General features: G+C 46.7%; 1 protein-coding gene across 1 annotated transcript in view; it reads left to right on the top strand.

The window, feature by feature from the left end:
* prdm10 (PR domain containing 10) overlaps positions 1-16,611 on the top strand; it is a 50,788-nt gene that overhangs the window by 18,615 nt on the left and 15,562 nt on the right. The window contains exons 10-16 of the mRNA XM_084148336.1: positions 2,761-2,878; positions 3,274-3,394; positions 3,970-4,284; positions 6,642-6,789; positions 6,962-7,155; positions 8,235-8,390; positions 15,607-15,786. Coding sequence (XP_084004462.1) covers positions 2,761-2,878; positions 3,274-3,394; positions 3,970-4,284; positions 6,642-6,789; positions 6,962-7,155; positions 8,235-8,390; positions 15,607-15,786 — 1,232 coding nt within the window. The remainder of the gene's footprint in view (positions 1-2,760; positions 2,879-3,273; positions 3,395-3,969; positions 4,285-6,641; positions 6,790-6,961; positions 7,156-8,234; positions 8,391-15,606; positions 15,787-16,611) is intronic.

Raw genomic sequence — 16,611 nt, 5'->3', positions numbered from 1 at the left:
AAGCGTTCCATTACAAAGGGAACCCGGTTTTTGGTCACTTTCTCATTTTAAAACATGATACAATAACCCCTCGACAACTCTTCAACATCTCAAATGGCGAGACTGACTAGCTACCACATGGACAGACTTCATTAGTGTGTTTGTGTTGGGAGCAGGCTGAGATTGTCGATGCGTAATGCCGCTGGGTAGCCTCGATGCGTAATGCCGCTGGGTAGCCTCGATGCGTAATGCCGCTGGGTAGCCTCGATGCGTAATGCCGCTGGGTAGCCTCGATGCGTAATGCCGCTGGGTAGCCTCGATGCGTAATGCCGCTGGGTAGCCTCGATGCGTAATGCCGCTGGGTAGCCTCGATGCGTAATGCCGCTGGGTAGCCTCGATGCGTAATGCCGCTGGGTAGCCTCGATGCGTAATGCCGCTGGGTAGCCTCGATGCATAATGCCGCTGGGTAGCCTCGATGCGTAATGCCGCTGGGTAGCCTCGATGCGTAATGCCGCTGGGTAGCCTCGATGCGTAATGCCGCTGGGTAGCCTCGATGCGTAATGCCGCTGGGTAGCCTCGATGCGTAATGCCGCTGGGTAGCCTCGATGCGTAATGCCGCTGGGTAGCCTCGATGCGTAATGCCGCTGGGTAGCCTCGATGCGTAATGCCGCTGGGTAGCCTCGATGCGTAATGCCGCTGGGTAGCCTCGATGCGTAATGCCGCTGGGTAGCCTCGATGCGTAATGCCGCTGGGTAGCCTCGATGCGTAATGCCGCTGGGTAGCCTCGATGCGTAATGCCGCTGGGTAGCCTCGATGCGTAATGCCGCTGGGTAGCCTCGATGCGTAATGCCGCTGGGTAGCCTCGATGCGTAATGCCGCTGGGTAGCCTCGATGCGTAATGCCGCTGGGTAGCCTCGATGCGTAATGCCGCTGGGTAGCCTCGATGCGTAATGCCGCTGGGTAGCCTCGATGCGTAATGCCGCTGGGTAGCCTCGATGCGTAATGCCGCTGGGTAGCCTCGATGCGTAATGCCGCTGGGTAGCCTCGATGCGTAATGCCGCTGGGTAGCCTCGATGCGTAATGCCGCTGGGTAGCCTCGATGCGTAATGCCGCTGGGTAGCCTCGATGCGTAATGCCGCTGGGTAGCCTCGATGCGTAATGCCGCTGGGTAGCCTCGATGCGTAATGCCGCTGGGTAGCCTCGATGCGTAATGCCGCTGGGTAGCCTCGATGCGTAATGCCGCTGGGTAGCCTCGATGCGTAATGCCGCTGGGTAGGCCTATTAAAATGTATTATTGCATACATTTTGGGGGAGTTTTTTTTTTCTTTCTATAGGCTATTACAACAACTAAATATAAAACGTAGGTCCTTGAAAATGTATAATTAACTGCTTGACAAAGTCTTTGAATTTGACATTTGCCAATGTCTGTACGAACCCTGTAGGCTATAGGCTACTTGCTCAGCCCGCAAATGAAAGACCAAATCACCTGCTATTGTAATGATGCATTATACGCTTTCCTGTAAGATCTGGACCCTGATGTACCTGGATGTCGAGCCCTGCTGTGTGCGTAGGGCCTGGATGTCTACCACTTTGTGTAGCCGTTAGCGACGTTAATGAGACCCTAACCGTTTCTGGGGTAGATGGAAAGGCATGCTATGCTATGCCTACCTGGAAGAATCATGATCAATCCAGTGGCCAATTATTTTGAAAACTCTTTTATCACAAGTGTGCTACAGAAACGCCGCTACCCAAACACAACTGTCTGGCTGAATGAAAGGGTATCTACACAAATAAATTAACATTTCTCAGATTTTACCCAGACCTCAAACCAAACTTTTTTATTTTTTATTATTATTATTATTATTATATATATATATTTTTTTGTTGGTCCTCTGTAGCTCAGCTGGTAGAGCACGGCGCTTGTAACGCCAAGGTAGTGGGTTCGATCCCCGGGACCACCCACCCATAAAAAAAAAAAATATGCACGCATGACTGTAAGTCGCTTTGGATAAAAGCGTCTGCTAAATGGCATATTATTATTATTATTATTATTATTATTATTATTATTATTTATTAAAATGTGTGATTTGGAAAAAACTGGGAGAAAAATAAAAACTGGGGGAAATCAGTCTTCCCCTTTTTATATAATATATATAATATGCCATTTAGCAGACGCTTTTATTCAAAGTGACTTACAGTCATGTGTGCATAAATGTTTACGTATGGGTGGTCCCGGGGATCGAACACACTACCCTGGCGTTACAAGCGCCGTGCTCTACCAGCTGAGCTACAGAGGACCCTTTTTTCTTATTTTGTATTATTTTTTTGCCGTCGTTTTGGTATCAAGTAAAACATTTTCTAATTATGCCCTCTAGAGGACTTTGTAGAAAAGAACACATGGAACTGAAATATGCAATAAATACATTTTGCGCTTTATTTGAACTTTATTGAACTGTGTTTCTTTGCTGTTACAGTAAATCTATCCAAATCAATATAAGAACACAAGGGCATGCTAATTTAAAAGATGGCTAGTCATTATTAGCCTGGTTCTGTATGGAATGCAGGGACATTATGGAATGCAGGGACATTATGGAATGCAGGGACATTATGGAATGCAGGGACATTATGGAATGCAGGCCAGGTTATTATCAATTCTAAAAGATATTATAAAACAATTGGTGCGAATCAAATCATGTGCTAGTGCCACCAGTGGAGAATTTAGTGTATAACATGTTTTATAATGAGTGTAGACCCCTGACTGTGGTCTCGTTGTGTTTTCAGTGTTACGTGAGCAGGAGAAGAACTGGCCGTGTTATGAGTGCAACCGACGCTTCATGAGTTCAGAACAGCTGCAGCAGCACCTCAACATGCACGATGACAAACTGGACTACGTCACCAGGTAACACGCACGATGACAAACTGGACTACGTCACCAGGTAACACGCACGATGACAAACTGGACTACGTCACCAGGTAACACGCACGATGACAAACTGGACTACGTCACCAGGTAACACGCACACACACCACCTCAACATGCACGATGACAAACTGGACTACGTCACCAGGTAACACGCACGATGACAAACTGGACTACGTCACCAGGTAACACGCACACACACACAGTAGTCAACACCTGAAATGCTTCGCTTACCTAGTCCCTGCAGTCTTCTCTTAGACCTGGAAAACAGAGTTTGTCAGAATTTGGTAAAAAATGTGTTTTGTAAAAAGCATAATTGATTGATTTAATTGAATGATTGATCGAGGGATTGACTTTAACCTGTGTTTCTGCAGACCGAAGGGGCGTGCTCGTGGGCGTGGCAGGAAGAGGTTTGGGACAGGAAGGAGACCGGGTCGCCCCCCTAAATTCATCCGGTTGGACCCTTCGGTGACCACGGCAGGGGACAAGACACCGGTACGTAGAACTGTGTAACAGTCATGGTTTACTTTTAGGCACACCGTCCCCTATTCCCTATGTAGTGCATTACTTTTAACCAGGGCCTGTAGTGCACTATGTTGGGTAAAGGGTGCCATTTGGGACACGTCAAAGAGTCCTAAGGTCCATAGACAAAAGGAGGGATAACACATCTCTGTCTCTATACTGATAGACCTGTATCTGAATGTCTCTGTCTCCATACTGATAGACCTGTATCTGAATGTCTCTGTCTCCATACTGATAGACCTGTATCTGAATGTCTCTGTCTCCATACTGATAGACCTGTATCTGAATGTCTCTGTCTCCATACTGATAGACCTGTATCTGAATGTCTCTGTCTCCATACTGATAGACCTGTATCTGAATGTCTCTGTCTCCATACTGATAGACCTGTATCTGAATGTCTCTGTCTCCATACTGATAGACCTGTATCTGAATGTCTCTGTCTCCATACTGATAGACCTGTATCTGAATGTCTCCATACTGATAGACCTGTATCTGAATGTCTCTGTCTCCATACTGATAGACCTGTATCTGAATGTGTGTGGTCACAGGAGCTGCTGGGGCTCGTAGGGAAGCTGCCCTATGAGGAGAGATCCGACGGTGCTCTGAACCATCTCAAGGTGGTAGAGCTGGAGGGGGAGGGGGAGGGGGAGGGGGGTGGAGGGTTGGAGACAGAGGCACAACTAGACCCCCCTGGAGGGGACCTGGCCCCCGACACAGAAACAGACTCCCCACCCACCACCACCACCACCGACCCCCCCCTACCCCCCATCAAAGAGGACCCGTCCCAGAGCAGCGCCCCTGCCCCAGCAGAACCTCACCTCAGCCTCACCCCCCAGGACATTCGCCGGGCCAAGAGGATACGGGTAAGACTGGGGAGGGAGAGGCCCTGTGCTGTGTTCAGTAGCGAAATGGGAGAAAACTTTTGAAATGTAAAAGAAAAACATTCAGGTAGCAAAAAAAGTTTTCTCCTGTTTAGTGCCGACTGAACGCCACCCTGGTCTGTAGTGTTACCAGTAGTCATGCAGCCCTGGTCTGTAGTGTTACCAGTAGTCATGCAGCCCTGGTCTGTAGTGTTACCAGTAGTCATGCAGCCCTGGTCTGTAGTGTTACCAGTAGTCATGCAGCCCTGGTCTGTAGTGTTACCAGTAGTCATGCAGCCCTGGTCTGTAGTGTTACCAGTAGTCATGCAGCCCTGGTCTGTAGTGTTATCAGTAGTCATGCAGCCCTGGTCTGGTAGTGTTACCAGTAGTCATGCAGCCCTGGTCTGTAGTGTTATCAGTAGTCATGCAGCCCTGGTCTGTAGTGTGTTACCAGTAGTCATGCAGCCCTGGTCTGTAGTGTTATCAGTAGTCATGCAGCCCTGGTCTGGTAGTGTTACCAGTAGTCATGCAGCCCTGGTCTGTAGTGTTATCAGTAGTCATGCAGCCCTGGTCTGTAGTGTGTTACCAGTAGTCATGCAGCCCTGGTCTGTAGTGTTACCAGTAGTCATGCAGCACTGGTCTGTAGTGTTACCAGTAGTCATGCAGCCCTGGTCTGTAGTGTTATCAGTAGTCATGCAGCCCTGGTCTGGTAGTGTTACCAGTAGTCATGCAGCCCTGGTCTGTAGTGTTATCAGTAGTCATGCAGCCCTGGTCTGTAGTGTGTTACCAGTAGTCATGCAGCCCTGGTCTGTAGTGTTATCAGTAGTCATGCAGCCCTGGTCTGGTAGTGTTACCAGTAGTCATGCAGCCCTGGTCTGTAGTGTTATCAGTAGTCATGCAGCCCTGGTCTGTAGTGTGTTACCAGTAGTCATGCAGCCCTGGTCTGTAGTGTTACCAGTAGTCATGCAGCCCTGGTCTGGTAGTGTTACCAGTAGTCATGCAGCCCTGGTCTGTAGTGTTATCAGTAGTCATGCAGCCCTGGTCTGTAGTGTGTTACCAGTAGTCATGCAGCCCTGGTCTGTAGTGTTATCAGTAGTCATGCAGCCCTGGTCTGTAGTGTTATCAGTAGTCATGCAGCCCTGGTCTGTAGTGTGTTACCAGTAGTCATGCAGCCCTGGTCTGTAGTGTTATCAGTAGTCATGCAGCCCTGGTCTGGTAGTGTTACCAGTAGTCATGCAGCCCTGGTCTGTAGTGTTATCAGTAGTCATGCAGCCCTGGTCTGTAGTGTTATCAGTAGTCATGCAGCCCTGGTCTGTAGTGTTACCAGTAGTCATGCAGCCCTGGTCTGTAGTGTTATCAGTAGTCATGCAGCCCTGGTCTGTAGTGTTATCAGTAGTCATGCAGCCCTGGTCTGTAGTGTGTTACCAGTAGTCATGCAGCCCTGGTCTGTAGTGTTATCAGTAGTCATGCAGCCCTGGTCTGTAGTGTTACCAGTAGTCATGCAGCCCTGGTCTGTAGTGTTATCAGTAGTCATGCAGCCCTGGTCTGTAGTGTGTTACCAGTAGTCATGCAGCCCTGGTCTGTAGTGTGTTACCAGTAGTCATGCAGCCCTGGTCTGTAGTGTTATCAGTAGTCATGCAGCCCTGGTCTGTAGTGTGTTACCAGTAGTCATGCAGCCCTGGTCTGTAGTGTTATCAGTAGTCATGCAGCCCTGGTCTGTAGTGTTACCAGTAGTCATGCAGCCCTGGTCTGTAGTGTTACCAGTAGTCATGCAGCCCTGGTCTGTAGTGTTATCAGTAGTCATGCAGCCCTGGTCAGTAGTGTTATCAGTAGTCATGCAGCCCTGGTCTGTAGTGTTATCAGTAGTCATGCAGCCCTGGTCAGTAGTGTTATCAGTAGTCATGCAGCCCTGGTCTGTAGTGTTACCAGTAGTCATGCAGCCCTGGTCTGTAGTGTTATCAGTAGTCATGCAGCCCTGGTCTGTAGTGTTATCAGTAGTCATGCAGCCCTGGTCAGTAGTGTTATCAGTAGTCATGCAGTGTATAGAGGCCTAGTCTTGACAACAGTATATTTCTCTCTCTCATCTTAATGCCTTGCCCCTCAAAGATGGACGTGCAGGTAGGTTGGGGCTTGGAGGATGGAAGGGTAGCTGTTATCTCCATGGTGTTCACGTGACATCTGAGCAAACCGTAGGCCTGCTCCATCCTCCATTTCTGTGGCCATGAAAAACTCCTGGACCTATCCATTACATCTGTCCAGTCCTCCCTGCTTCAGTGGAATGCTTTTCAGAGTCTGTGCTCTGTTTTATGTAGAAACCCAAGTTGTCTATTCAAACCGTTGTGTCCTCTCTCCTCCTCCAGAATGCGGCCCTGCAGCACCTGTTCATCAGGAAGTCGTTCCGGCCCTTTAAGTGTACCCACTGTGGTAAGGCCTTCAGAGACCAGGACAAGCTGGAGATCCACCTGAGAGTCCATGGCCGTGACGCCTACCTGTCCTGTCATCACTGCAGTACGGGACTCCTTCCTGTTTTTAAACACTCTGTCCGCATCCCAAATGGAACCCTAAATAGTGCAGTGAACTACGTTTTGACCAGAGCCCATAAAGGGGCACCTATAAGGTTTATATCCTGTGAAGACAAAAGACACTACAGTTTCTGTTTTTTCTTCTTCTTCTGCTTAAGATAAGGGTTTCCTGTCCCACGGTGCGTTGGAGGACCATCTCCTGCTTCACTCAGAGCACCGGACCTACTCCTGTCTGTTCTGCACCGACACCTTTGATCGCCTGGACCTGCTGAAAGAACATGTGGGAGGACATGCTGTAAACGGGTGCTTTATATGTCCCTCCTGCAAGAAGGTCTTCACCGACTTCATACAGGTTAGAGATTGTGATATCCCTGTTATCCATACACACACACACACACACACACACACACACACACACACAGTCTTCAGACTTCACACTGAGTGTACAAAATATTAAGAACACCTTCGTAATATTGAGTGGCACCCCCTTGTGCCCTCAGAACAGCCTCAATTCGTCAGGGCATGGGACTCTACAAGGTGTCAAAACGTTCCACAGGGATGCTGACCCATGTTGACTCCAATGCTTCCCACAGTTGTGCCAAATTGGCTGGACGTCCTTTAGGTGGTCGACCATTCTTGATACACGGGAAACTGTTGAGCGTGAAAAACCCAGCGGCGTTATAATTCTTGACACAAACTGGTGCTCCTGGCACCTACTACCATACCCCGTTCAAAGGCACTTCTATATTTTGTCTTGCCCATTCACCCTCTGAATGGCACACACACAATCCCCATGTCTCAGTTGTCTCAAGGATTAAAAATCCTTCTTTAACCTGTCTCCTCCCCTTCATCTACACTGATTGAAGTGGATTCAACAAGTGACGTTAATAAGGGATCATATCTTTCACCTGGATTCACCTGGTCAGTCTGTCAATGTTTGGACACTCAGTGTATAGATGCCGTGCACTCTCCTCTCCTCTCCTCTCCTCTCCTCTCCTCTCCTCTCCTCTCCTCTCCTCTCCTCTCCTCTCCTCTCCTCTCCTCTCCTCTCCTCTCCTCTCCTCTCCTCTCCTCTCCTCTCCTCTGATCCCCCTGTAGATGGCAATGGGCGGCAGGTAGCTCAGTGGTTAAGAGCGTTGTGCCAGTAACCGAAAGGTCGCTGGTTCTAATCCCCGAGCCGACTAGGTGAAAAATCTGTCGATGTGCCCTTGAGCAAGGCACTTAACCCTAATTGCTCCTGTAAGTCGCTCTGGATAAGAGCGTCTGCTAAATGACGTAAATGTAATGTGTTTTCAGTCATCTTTACCTGATCAAATTATAGCCACTCTGTCCTAATCAATGAACCAATCAGTAGACGGTACGACAACACTCAATGGGCATGGGCCTGTAAGTGGTCTCCCTAACTCCCTCCTGGTCTCGTCTCTCCACCAGGTGAAGAAACATGTTCGTAGCTTCCACTCTGAGAAGATCTTCCAGTGTTCAGACTGCGACAAGGCCTTCTGCCGGCCTGACAAGCTACGGCTCCACATGCTGCGGCACAGCGACCGCAAAGACTTCCTCTGCTCCACCTGTGGAAAGCAGTTTAAGGTGAGATGAGTGTGTGGGAGCGTGTGTTTTTTTGATTGTTTGTATTTGTATTTATTATGGATCCCCATTAGTTCCTGCCAAGGCAGCAGCTACTCTTCCTGGGGTTTATTATGGATCCCCATTAGTTCCTGCCAAGGCAGCAGCTACTCTTCCTGGGGTTTATTATGGATCCCCATTAGTTCCTACCAAGGCAGCAGCTATTCTTCCTGGGGTTTATTATGGATCCCCATTAGTTCCTGCCAAGGCAGCAGCTATTCTTCCCGGGGTCCAGCAAAATTAAGGCAGTTATACAATTTTAAAAACATTACAATACATTCATAACAGATTTCACAACATATTAAGTGTGTGCCCTCAGGCCTCTACTCTACTACCACATATCTATAACACAAAATCCATGTGTACGTGTGTGTGTATAGTGCGTATGTTATCGTGTGTGTGTATGCATGTGTCTATGTTTGTGTTGCTTCACAGTCCCCACTGTTCCATAAGGTGTATTTTTATCTGTTTTACTGGGTTTTAGGGTTTTATCTACTTTTACTGCTGGCATGAGTTACTTGATGTGGAATGGAGTTCCATGTAGTCATGGCTCTATGTAGTACTGTGCGCCTCCCATAGTCTGTTCTGGACTTGGGGACTGTGAAGAGACCTCTGGTGGCATGTCTTGTGGGGTATGCATGGGTGTCTGTCATCCGCATACATAGACACTCTGGCTTTACTCAAAGCCAGTGCCATGTCATTAGTAAAGATTGAAAAAAGTAATGGGTCTAGACAGCTGCCCTGGGGAATTCCTGATTCTACCTGGATTATGTTGGAGAGGCTTCCATTAAAGAACACCCTCTGTGTTCTGTTAGACAGGTAACTCTTTATCCACATTATAGCAGGGGGTGTAAAGCCATAACACATACGTTTTTCCAGCAGCAGACTATGATCGATTAGGTCAAAAGTCGCACTGAAGTCTAACAAGACAGCCCCCACAATCTTTTTATCATCAGTTTCTCTCAGCCAATCATCAGTCATTTGTGTAAGTGCTGTGCTTGTTGAATGTCCTTCTCTATAAGCATGCTGAAAGTTTGTTGTCAATTTGTTTACTGTAAAATAGCATTGTATCTGGTCAAACACAATTTTTTCCAATAATTTACTAAGGGTTGGTAACAGGCTAATTGGTTGGCTATTTGAGCCAGTAAAGGTGGCTTTACTATTCTTAGGTAGCAGAATGACTTTAGCTTCCCTCCAGGCCTGAGGGCACACACTTTCTAGTAGGCTTAAATTGAAAATATGGCAAATAGGAGTGGCAATATCGTCCGCTATTAACCTCAGTAATTTTCCATCCAAGTTGTCAGACCCCAGTGGCTTGTCATTGTTAATAGACAACAATACTTTTTTCACCTGTTCCACACTCACTTTACGGAATTCAAAATTACAATGCTTGTCTTTCATAATTTGGTCAGATATACTTGGATGTGTAATGTCAGCGATTGTTGCTGGCATGTCATGCCTAAATTTGCTAATCTTGCCAATGAAAAAAGTATTGAAGTAGTTGGCAATATCAGTTGGTTTTGTGATGAATGAGCCATCTGATTCAATGAATGATGGAGCTGAGTTTGCCTTTTTTCCCAAAATGTCATTTAAGGCGCTCCAAAGCTTTTTACTATCATTCTTTATGTCATTTATCTTTGTTTCATAGTGTAGTTTCTTCTTCTTTTTATTCAGTTTAGATACATAATTTCTCAATTTGCAGTACGTTTACCAATCGGTTGTGCAGTGAGACTTATTTGCCATTGCTTTTGCCTCATCCCTCTCAACCATACCATTTTTCAATTCCTCATCAATCCACTGGGATTTAACAGTTGTTACAGTCATTTTCTTAATGGGTGCATGCTTATTAGTAACTGGAATAAGCAATTTCATAAATGTGTCAAGTGCAGCGTCTGGTTGCTCCTCATTACACACCACGGACCAACAAATATTCTTTACATCAACAACATAGGAATCACTACAAAACGCAGCTATATTGTGATCACTACATCCAATGGATTTGGATACTGCTTTCTCTCTGCAGCATTAGTAAAGATATGATCAATACATGTTGATGATTTAATTCCTGTACTGTTTGTAACTACCCTGGTAGGTTGACTGATAACCTGAACCAGGTTGCAGGCACTGGTTACAGTTTGAAGCTTTCTCTTGAGTGGGCAGCCTGATGAAAGCCAGTCCATATTTAATTCACCCAGAAAGAATACCTCTCTTTTGATATCACATACATTATCAAGCATTTCACACATGTTATCCAGATACTGACTGTTAGCACTTGGTGGTCTATAGCAGCTTCCCACCAGAATGGGCTTAGGTGAGGCAAATGAACCTGTAGCCATATTACTTCAACAGTATTTAACATGAGATCCTCTCTAATCTTCACAGGAATGTGGTTCTGAATATAAACAGCAACACCTCCACCATTGGCATTTCTATATTTTCTGTAAATGTTATAACCTTGTATTGCTACCACTGTATCATCAAAGGTATTATCTAAGTGAGTTTCAGAGATAGTCAGAATATGAATGTCATCTGTTATTAGCAAATTATTGATTTCATGAACCTTGTTTCTTATGCTACATACAGTTGAAGTCGGAAGTTTACATACACTTAGGTTGGAGTCATTAAAACTCGTCTTTCAACCACTCCACAAATTTCTTGTTAACAAAGTATAGTTTTGGCAAGTCGGTTAGGACATCTACTTTGTCCATGACACAAGTAATATTTCCAACAATTGTTTACAGACAGATTATTTCACTTATAATACACTGTATCACAATTCCAGTGGGTCAGAAGTTTACATACACTAAGTTGACTGTGCCTTTAAACCGCTTGGACAATTCCAGAAAATGATGTCATGGCTTTAGAAGCTTCTGATAGGCTAATTGACATAATTTGAGTCAATTGGAGGTGTACCAGTGGATGTATTTCAAGGCCTACCTTCAAACTCAGTGCCTCTTTGCTTGATATCATGGGAAAATCTAAAGAAATCAGCCAAGACCTTAGAAAACAATTTGTAGACCTCCACAAGTCTGGATCATCCTTGGGAGCAATTTCCAAACACCTGAAGGTACCACGTTCATCTGTACAAACAATAGTACGCAAGTATAAACACCATGGGACCACGCAGCCGTCATTCCGCTCAGGAAGGAGACGCGTTCTGTCTCCTAGAGATGAACGTACTTTGGTGCGAAAAGTGCAAATAAATCCCAGAACAACAGCAAAGGACCTTGTGAAGATGCTGGAGGAAACCGGTACAAAAGTATCTATATCCACAGTAAAACGAGTCCTATATCGAAATAACCGGAAAGGCCGCTCAGCAAGGAAGAAGCCACTGCTCCAAAACCACCATAAAAAAGCCAGACTACGGTTTGCAACTGCACATGGGGACAAAGGTTGTACTTTTTGGAGAAATGTCCTCTGGTCTGATGAAACAAAAATATAACTGTTTGGCCATAATGACCATTGTTATGTTTGGAGGAAAAAGGGGGACGCTTGCGAACCGAAGAACACCATCCCAACCGTGAAGCACAGGGGTGGCAGCATCATGCTGTGGGGGTGCTTTGCTGCAGGAGGGACTGGTGCACTTCACAAAATAGATGGTATCATGAGGAAGGAAAATTATGTGGATATATTGAAGCAACATCTCAAGACATCAGTCAGGAAGATAAAGCTTGGTCGCAAATGGGTCTTCCAAATGGACAATGACCCCAAGCATACTTCCAAAGTTGTAGCAAAATGGCTTAAGGACAACAAAGTCAAGGTATTGGAGTGGCCATCACAAAGCCCTGACCTCAATCCTATAGAAAATGTGTGGGCAGAACTGAAAAAGCGTGTGCGAGCAAGGAGGCCTACAAACCTGACTCAGTTACACCAGCTCTGTCAGGAGGAATGGGCCAAAATTCACCCAACTTATTGTGGGAAGCTTGTGGAAGGCTACCCGAAATGTTTGACCCAAGTTAAACAATTTAAAGGCAATGCTACCAAATACTAATTGAGTGTACAGTGGGGAGAACAAGTATTTGATACACTGCCGATTTTGCAGGTTTTCCTACTTACAAAGCATGTAGAGGTCTGTAATTTTTATCATAGGTACACTTCAACTGTGAGAGACGGAATCTAAAACAAAAATCCAGAAAATCACATTGTATGATTTTTAAGTAATTAATTTGCATTTTATTGCATGACATAAGTATTTGATCACCTACCAACCAGAAAGAATTCCGGCTCTCACAGACCTGTTAGTTTTTCTTTAAGAAGCCCTCCTGTTCTCCACTCATTACCTGTATTAACTGCACCTGTTTGAACTCGTTACCTGTATAAAAGACACCTGTCCACACACTCAATCAAACAGACTCCAACCTCTCCACAATGGCCAAGACCAGAGAGCTGTGTAAGGACATCAGGGATAAAATTGTAGACCTGCACAAGGCTGGGATGGGCTACAGGACAATAGGCAAGCAGCTTGGTGAGAAGGCAACAACTGTTGGCGCAATTATTAGAAAATGGAAGAAGTTCAAGATGACGGTCAATCACCTTCGGTCTGGGGCTCCATGCAAGATCTCACCTCGTGGGGCATCAATGATCATGAGGAAGGTGAGGGATCAGCCCAGAACTACACGGCAGGACCTGGTCAATGACCTGAAGAGAGCTGGGACCACAGTCTCAAAGAAAACCACTAGTAACACACTACGCCGTCATGGATTAAAATCCTGCAGCGCACGCAAGGTCCCCCTGCTCAAGCCAGCGCATGTCCAGGCCCGTCTGAAGTTTGCCAATGACCATCTGGATGATCCAGAGGAGGAATGGGAGAAGGTCATGTGGTCTGATGAGACAAAAATATATATTTTTGGTCTAAACTCCACTCGCCGTGTTTGGAGGAAGAAGAAGGATGAGTACAACCCCAAGAACACCATCCCAACCGTGAAGCATGGAGGTGGAAACATCATTCTTTGGGGATGCTTTTCTGCAAAGGGGACAGGACGACTGCACCGTATTGAGGGGAGGATGGATGGGGCCATGTATCGCGAGATCTTGGCCAACAACCTCCTTCCCTCAGTAAGAGCATTGAAGATGGGTCGTTGCTGGGTCTTCCAGCATGACAATGACCCGAAACACACAGCCAGGGCAACTAAGGAGTGGCTCCGTAAGAAGCATCTCAAGGTCCTGGAGTGGCCTAGCCAGTCTCCAGACCTGAACCCAATAGAAAATCTTTGGAGGGAGCTGAAAGTCCGTATTGCCCAGCGACAGCCCCGAAACCTGAAGGATCTGGAGAAGGTCTGTATGGAGGAGTGGGCCAAAATCCCTGCTGCAGTGTGTGCAAACCTGGTCAAGACCTACAGGAAACGTATGATCTCTGTAATTGCAAACAAAGGTTTCTGTACCAAATATTAAGTTCTGCTTTTCTGATGTATCAAATACTTATGTCATGCAATAAAATGCAAATTAATTACTTAATAATCATACAATGTGATTTTCTGGATTTTTGTTTTAGATTCCGTCTCTCACAGTTGAAGTGTACCTATGATAAAAATTACAGACCTCTACATGCTTTGTAAGTAGGAAAACCTGCAAAATCGGCAGTGTATCAAATACTTGTTCTCCCCACTGTATGTAAACTTCTGACCCACTGGGAATGTGATGAAAGAAATAAAAGCTGAAATAAATCATTCTCTCTACTATTACTCTGACATTTCACATTCTTAAAATAAAGTGGTGATCCTAACTGACCTAAAACAGGGAATTTTTACTAGGATTAAATGTCAAGAATTGTGAAAAACAGAGTTTAAATGTATTTGTCTAAGGTGTATGTAAACTTCCGACTTCAACTGTATGTAACGTGGGCTATTTTGAGCACTTTTCTTCTGGGATGCTTCTGTTTATTGCTTTACTGGGAAGCTTAGCAGCAGTAGATGTGCTCATGTTCTTTATGTTAGTGCAGGGTGGACTTCCTCCTCGGGCACACCGGCTCAGTGCTAACAGTATCAATTTACATTTACATTTTAGTCATTTAGCAGACGCTCTTATCCAGAGTGACTTACAGGATCAATTAGGGTTAAGTGCCTTGCTCAAGGGCACATCGACAGATTTTTCACCTAGTCGGCTCGGGGAATAGAACCAGCGACCTTTCGGTTACTGGCACAACGCTCTTAACCACTAAGCTACCTGCTGGTTCTTAGGCACATGATCACTACACAACAGCTGCAGGATCAGCAGAGGCATTCAGGGCAGCTAGAGGGACATACATTAGGTTATTTATATTGCGTCTACTGACGCCCCTGGTGTAATGTACATTTGCTGAAGCGTTTTGACAACTCTGCGCCACAATGGTGTGGGTTTGTGTGTGGGTTTGTGTGGGAGCGTGTGTGTGTGGGAGCTCCACCTCTGGAAAACAGTTACGGAGCCTCAGTTGAGTGTACGGAGCCTCAGTTGAGTGTACGGTGCCTCAGTTGAGTGTATGGTGCCTCAGTTGAGTGTATGGTGCTTGCTCTGCAGACGGTTGTGTGTGCTTCAGTCTTGTCAGTCTCTCACCCTCTCCTATCCTCTCTTTCTCTCTTTCTCTCTCACCTCTCCTATCGCTCTCTCCCCTCTCTCCCTAACCTCTCCCTCTCCTCTCTCCCTCACCTGTCCCTCTACGCTCTCCTCTGTCCTCCTCTCCCCCGCTCTCTCTCACCCTCACCTCTCTCTTCCCTCACCTCTCCCTCTCCTCTCTCTCCCTCACCTCTCTCCCCTCTCTCCCTCACCTCTCTCCCCTCTCTCCCTCACCTCTACTCTCTCCCCTCCCTCCCTCAACTCTCCCTCTCCTATCTCCCTCACCTCTCCTTTCTCCCCTCTCTCCTTCACCTCTCACTCACCTCTCCTATCTCCCTCTCCTCTCTCTCCCCTCTCTCCCTCTACGCTCTCCTCTCCTCTATCCTCTCTCCTCTATCCTCCTCACCTCTCTCTTCCCTCACCTCTCCCTCTCCTCACCTCTCCCTCTCCACACCTCTCCCTCTCCTCACCTCTCCCTCTCCTCACCTCTCTCCCTCCCTCCCCTACCTCTCTCCCTCCCCCTCACCTCTCTCCCTCACCTCTCCCTCTACGCTCTCCCTCACCTCTCCTCTCTCCCTCTCCTCTCCCTCTCCTCTCCCTCTCCTCTTGTCCTTCTCCCCTCTCCTCTCCCCCCACGCCTCCCTCCCCTCAGCGGAAGGATAAACTGAGAGAGCACATGCAGCGTATGCACAACCCAGAGCGTGAGGCTAAGAAGGCGGACCGTATCCACCGCTCCAAGGCCCTGAAGCAGAAGGTTCCCACCACAGACTTGGAGAGCTTCATGTTCAAATGTCGCATGTGCATGATGGGCTTCAGACGCCGAGGTATGCTGGTGAGTACTGATACTGACTTATATATATATATATATATATATATATATCTGTGTGATTATATACACTACATGACCAAAAGTATGTGGACACCTGCTCGTCCAACATCTCATTCAAAATCATGGGCATTAATATGGAGTTGGTCCCCCCTTTGCTGCTATAACAGCCTCCACTCTTCTGGGAAGGCTTTCCGCTAGATCAGGGTTCTTCAATCCTGGTCCTGGAGGGCCGAAACACTTCTGTTTTTTATTTCTACCTGGTAGTTAATTGCACTCACCTGGTGTCCCAGGTCTGAATTAGCCCCTGATTAGAAGGAGAGGATGAAAAACAGAGGTGTCTCGGCCCTCCAGGACCAGGATTGAAGAACCCTGCGCTAGATGTTGGAACATCGCTGCGGGGACTTGCTTCCATTCAGCCACGAGCATTAGTGAAGCATTAGTCCTGGCTCGCAGTCGGCGTTCCAATTCATCCCAAAGGTGTTCGATAGGTTGAGGTCAGGGCTCTGTGCAGGCCAGTCAAGTTCTTCCACACCGATCTCGACCAACCATTTCTGTATGGACCTCGCTTTGTGCCCGGGGGCATTGTCATGCTGAAACAGGAAAGGGCCTTCCCCAAACTGTTGCCACAAAGTTGAAAGCGCAGAATCGTCTAGAATGTCATTGTATGCTGTAGCGTTAAGATTTCCCTTCACTGGAACTAAAGGGCCTAGCCCGAACCATGAAAAACAGCCCCAGGCACAATAACAGCACTTACAGTTGACTGGGGCAGCTCTAGCAGGGCTAGAAAGGTGGCATCCTGTGACGGTGCCACGTTGAAAGTCACTGAGC

This window comes from Coregonus lavaretus (assembly GCF_964263955.1).
Source record: "Coregonus lavaretus genome assembly, chromosome: 30".
Taxonomy (NCBI): Eukaryota; Metazoa; Chordata; class Actinopteri; order Salmoniformes; family Salmonidae; genus Coregonus; species Coregonus lavaretus.
This window is presented reverse-complemented; position numbering and strand designations above follow the sequence as displayed.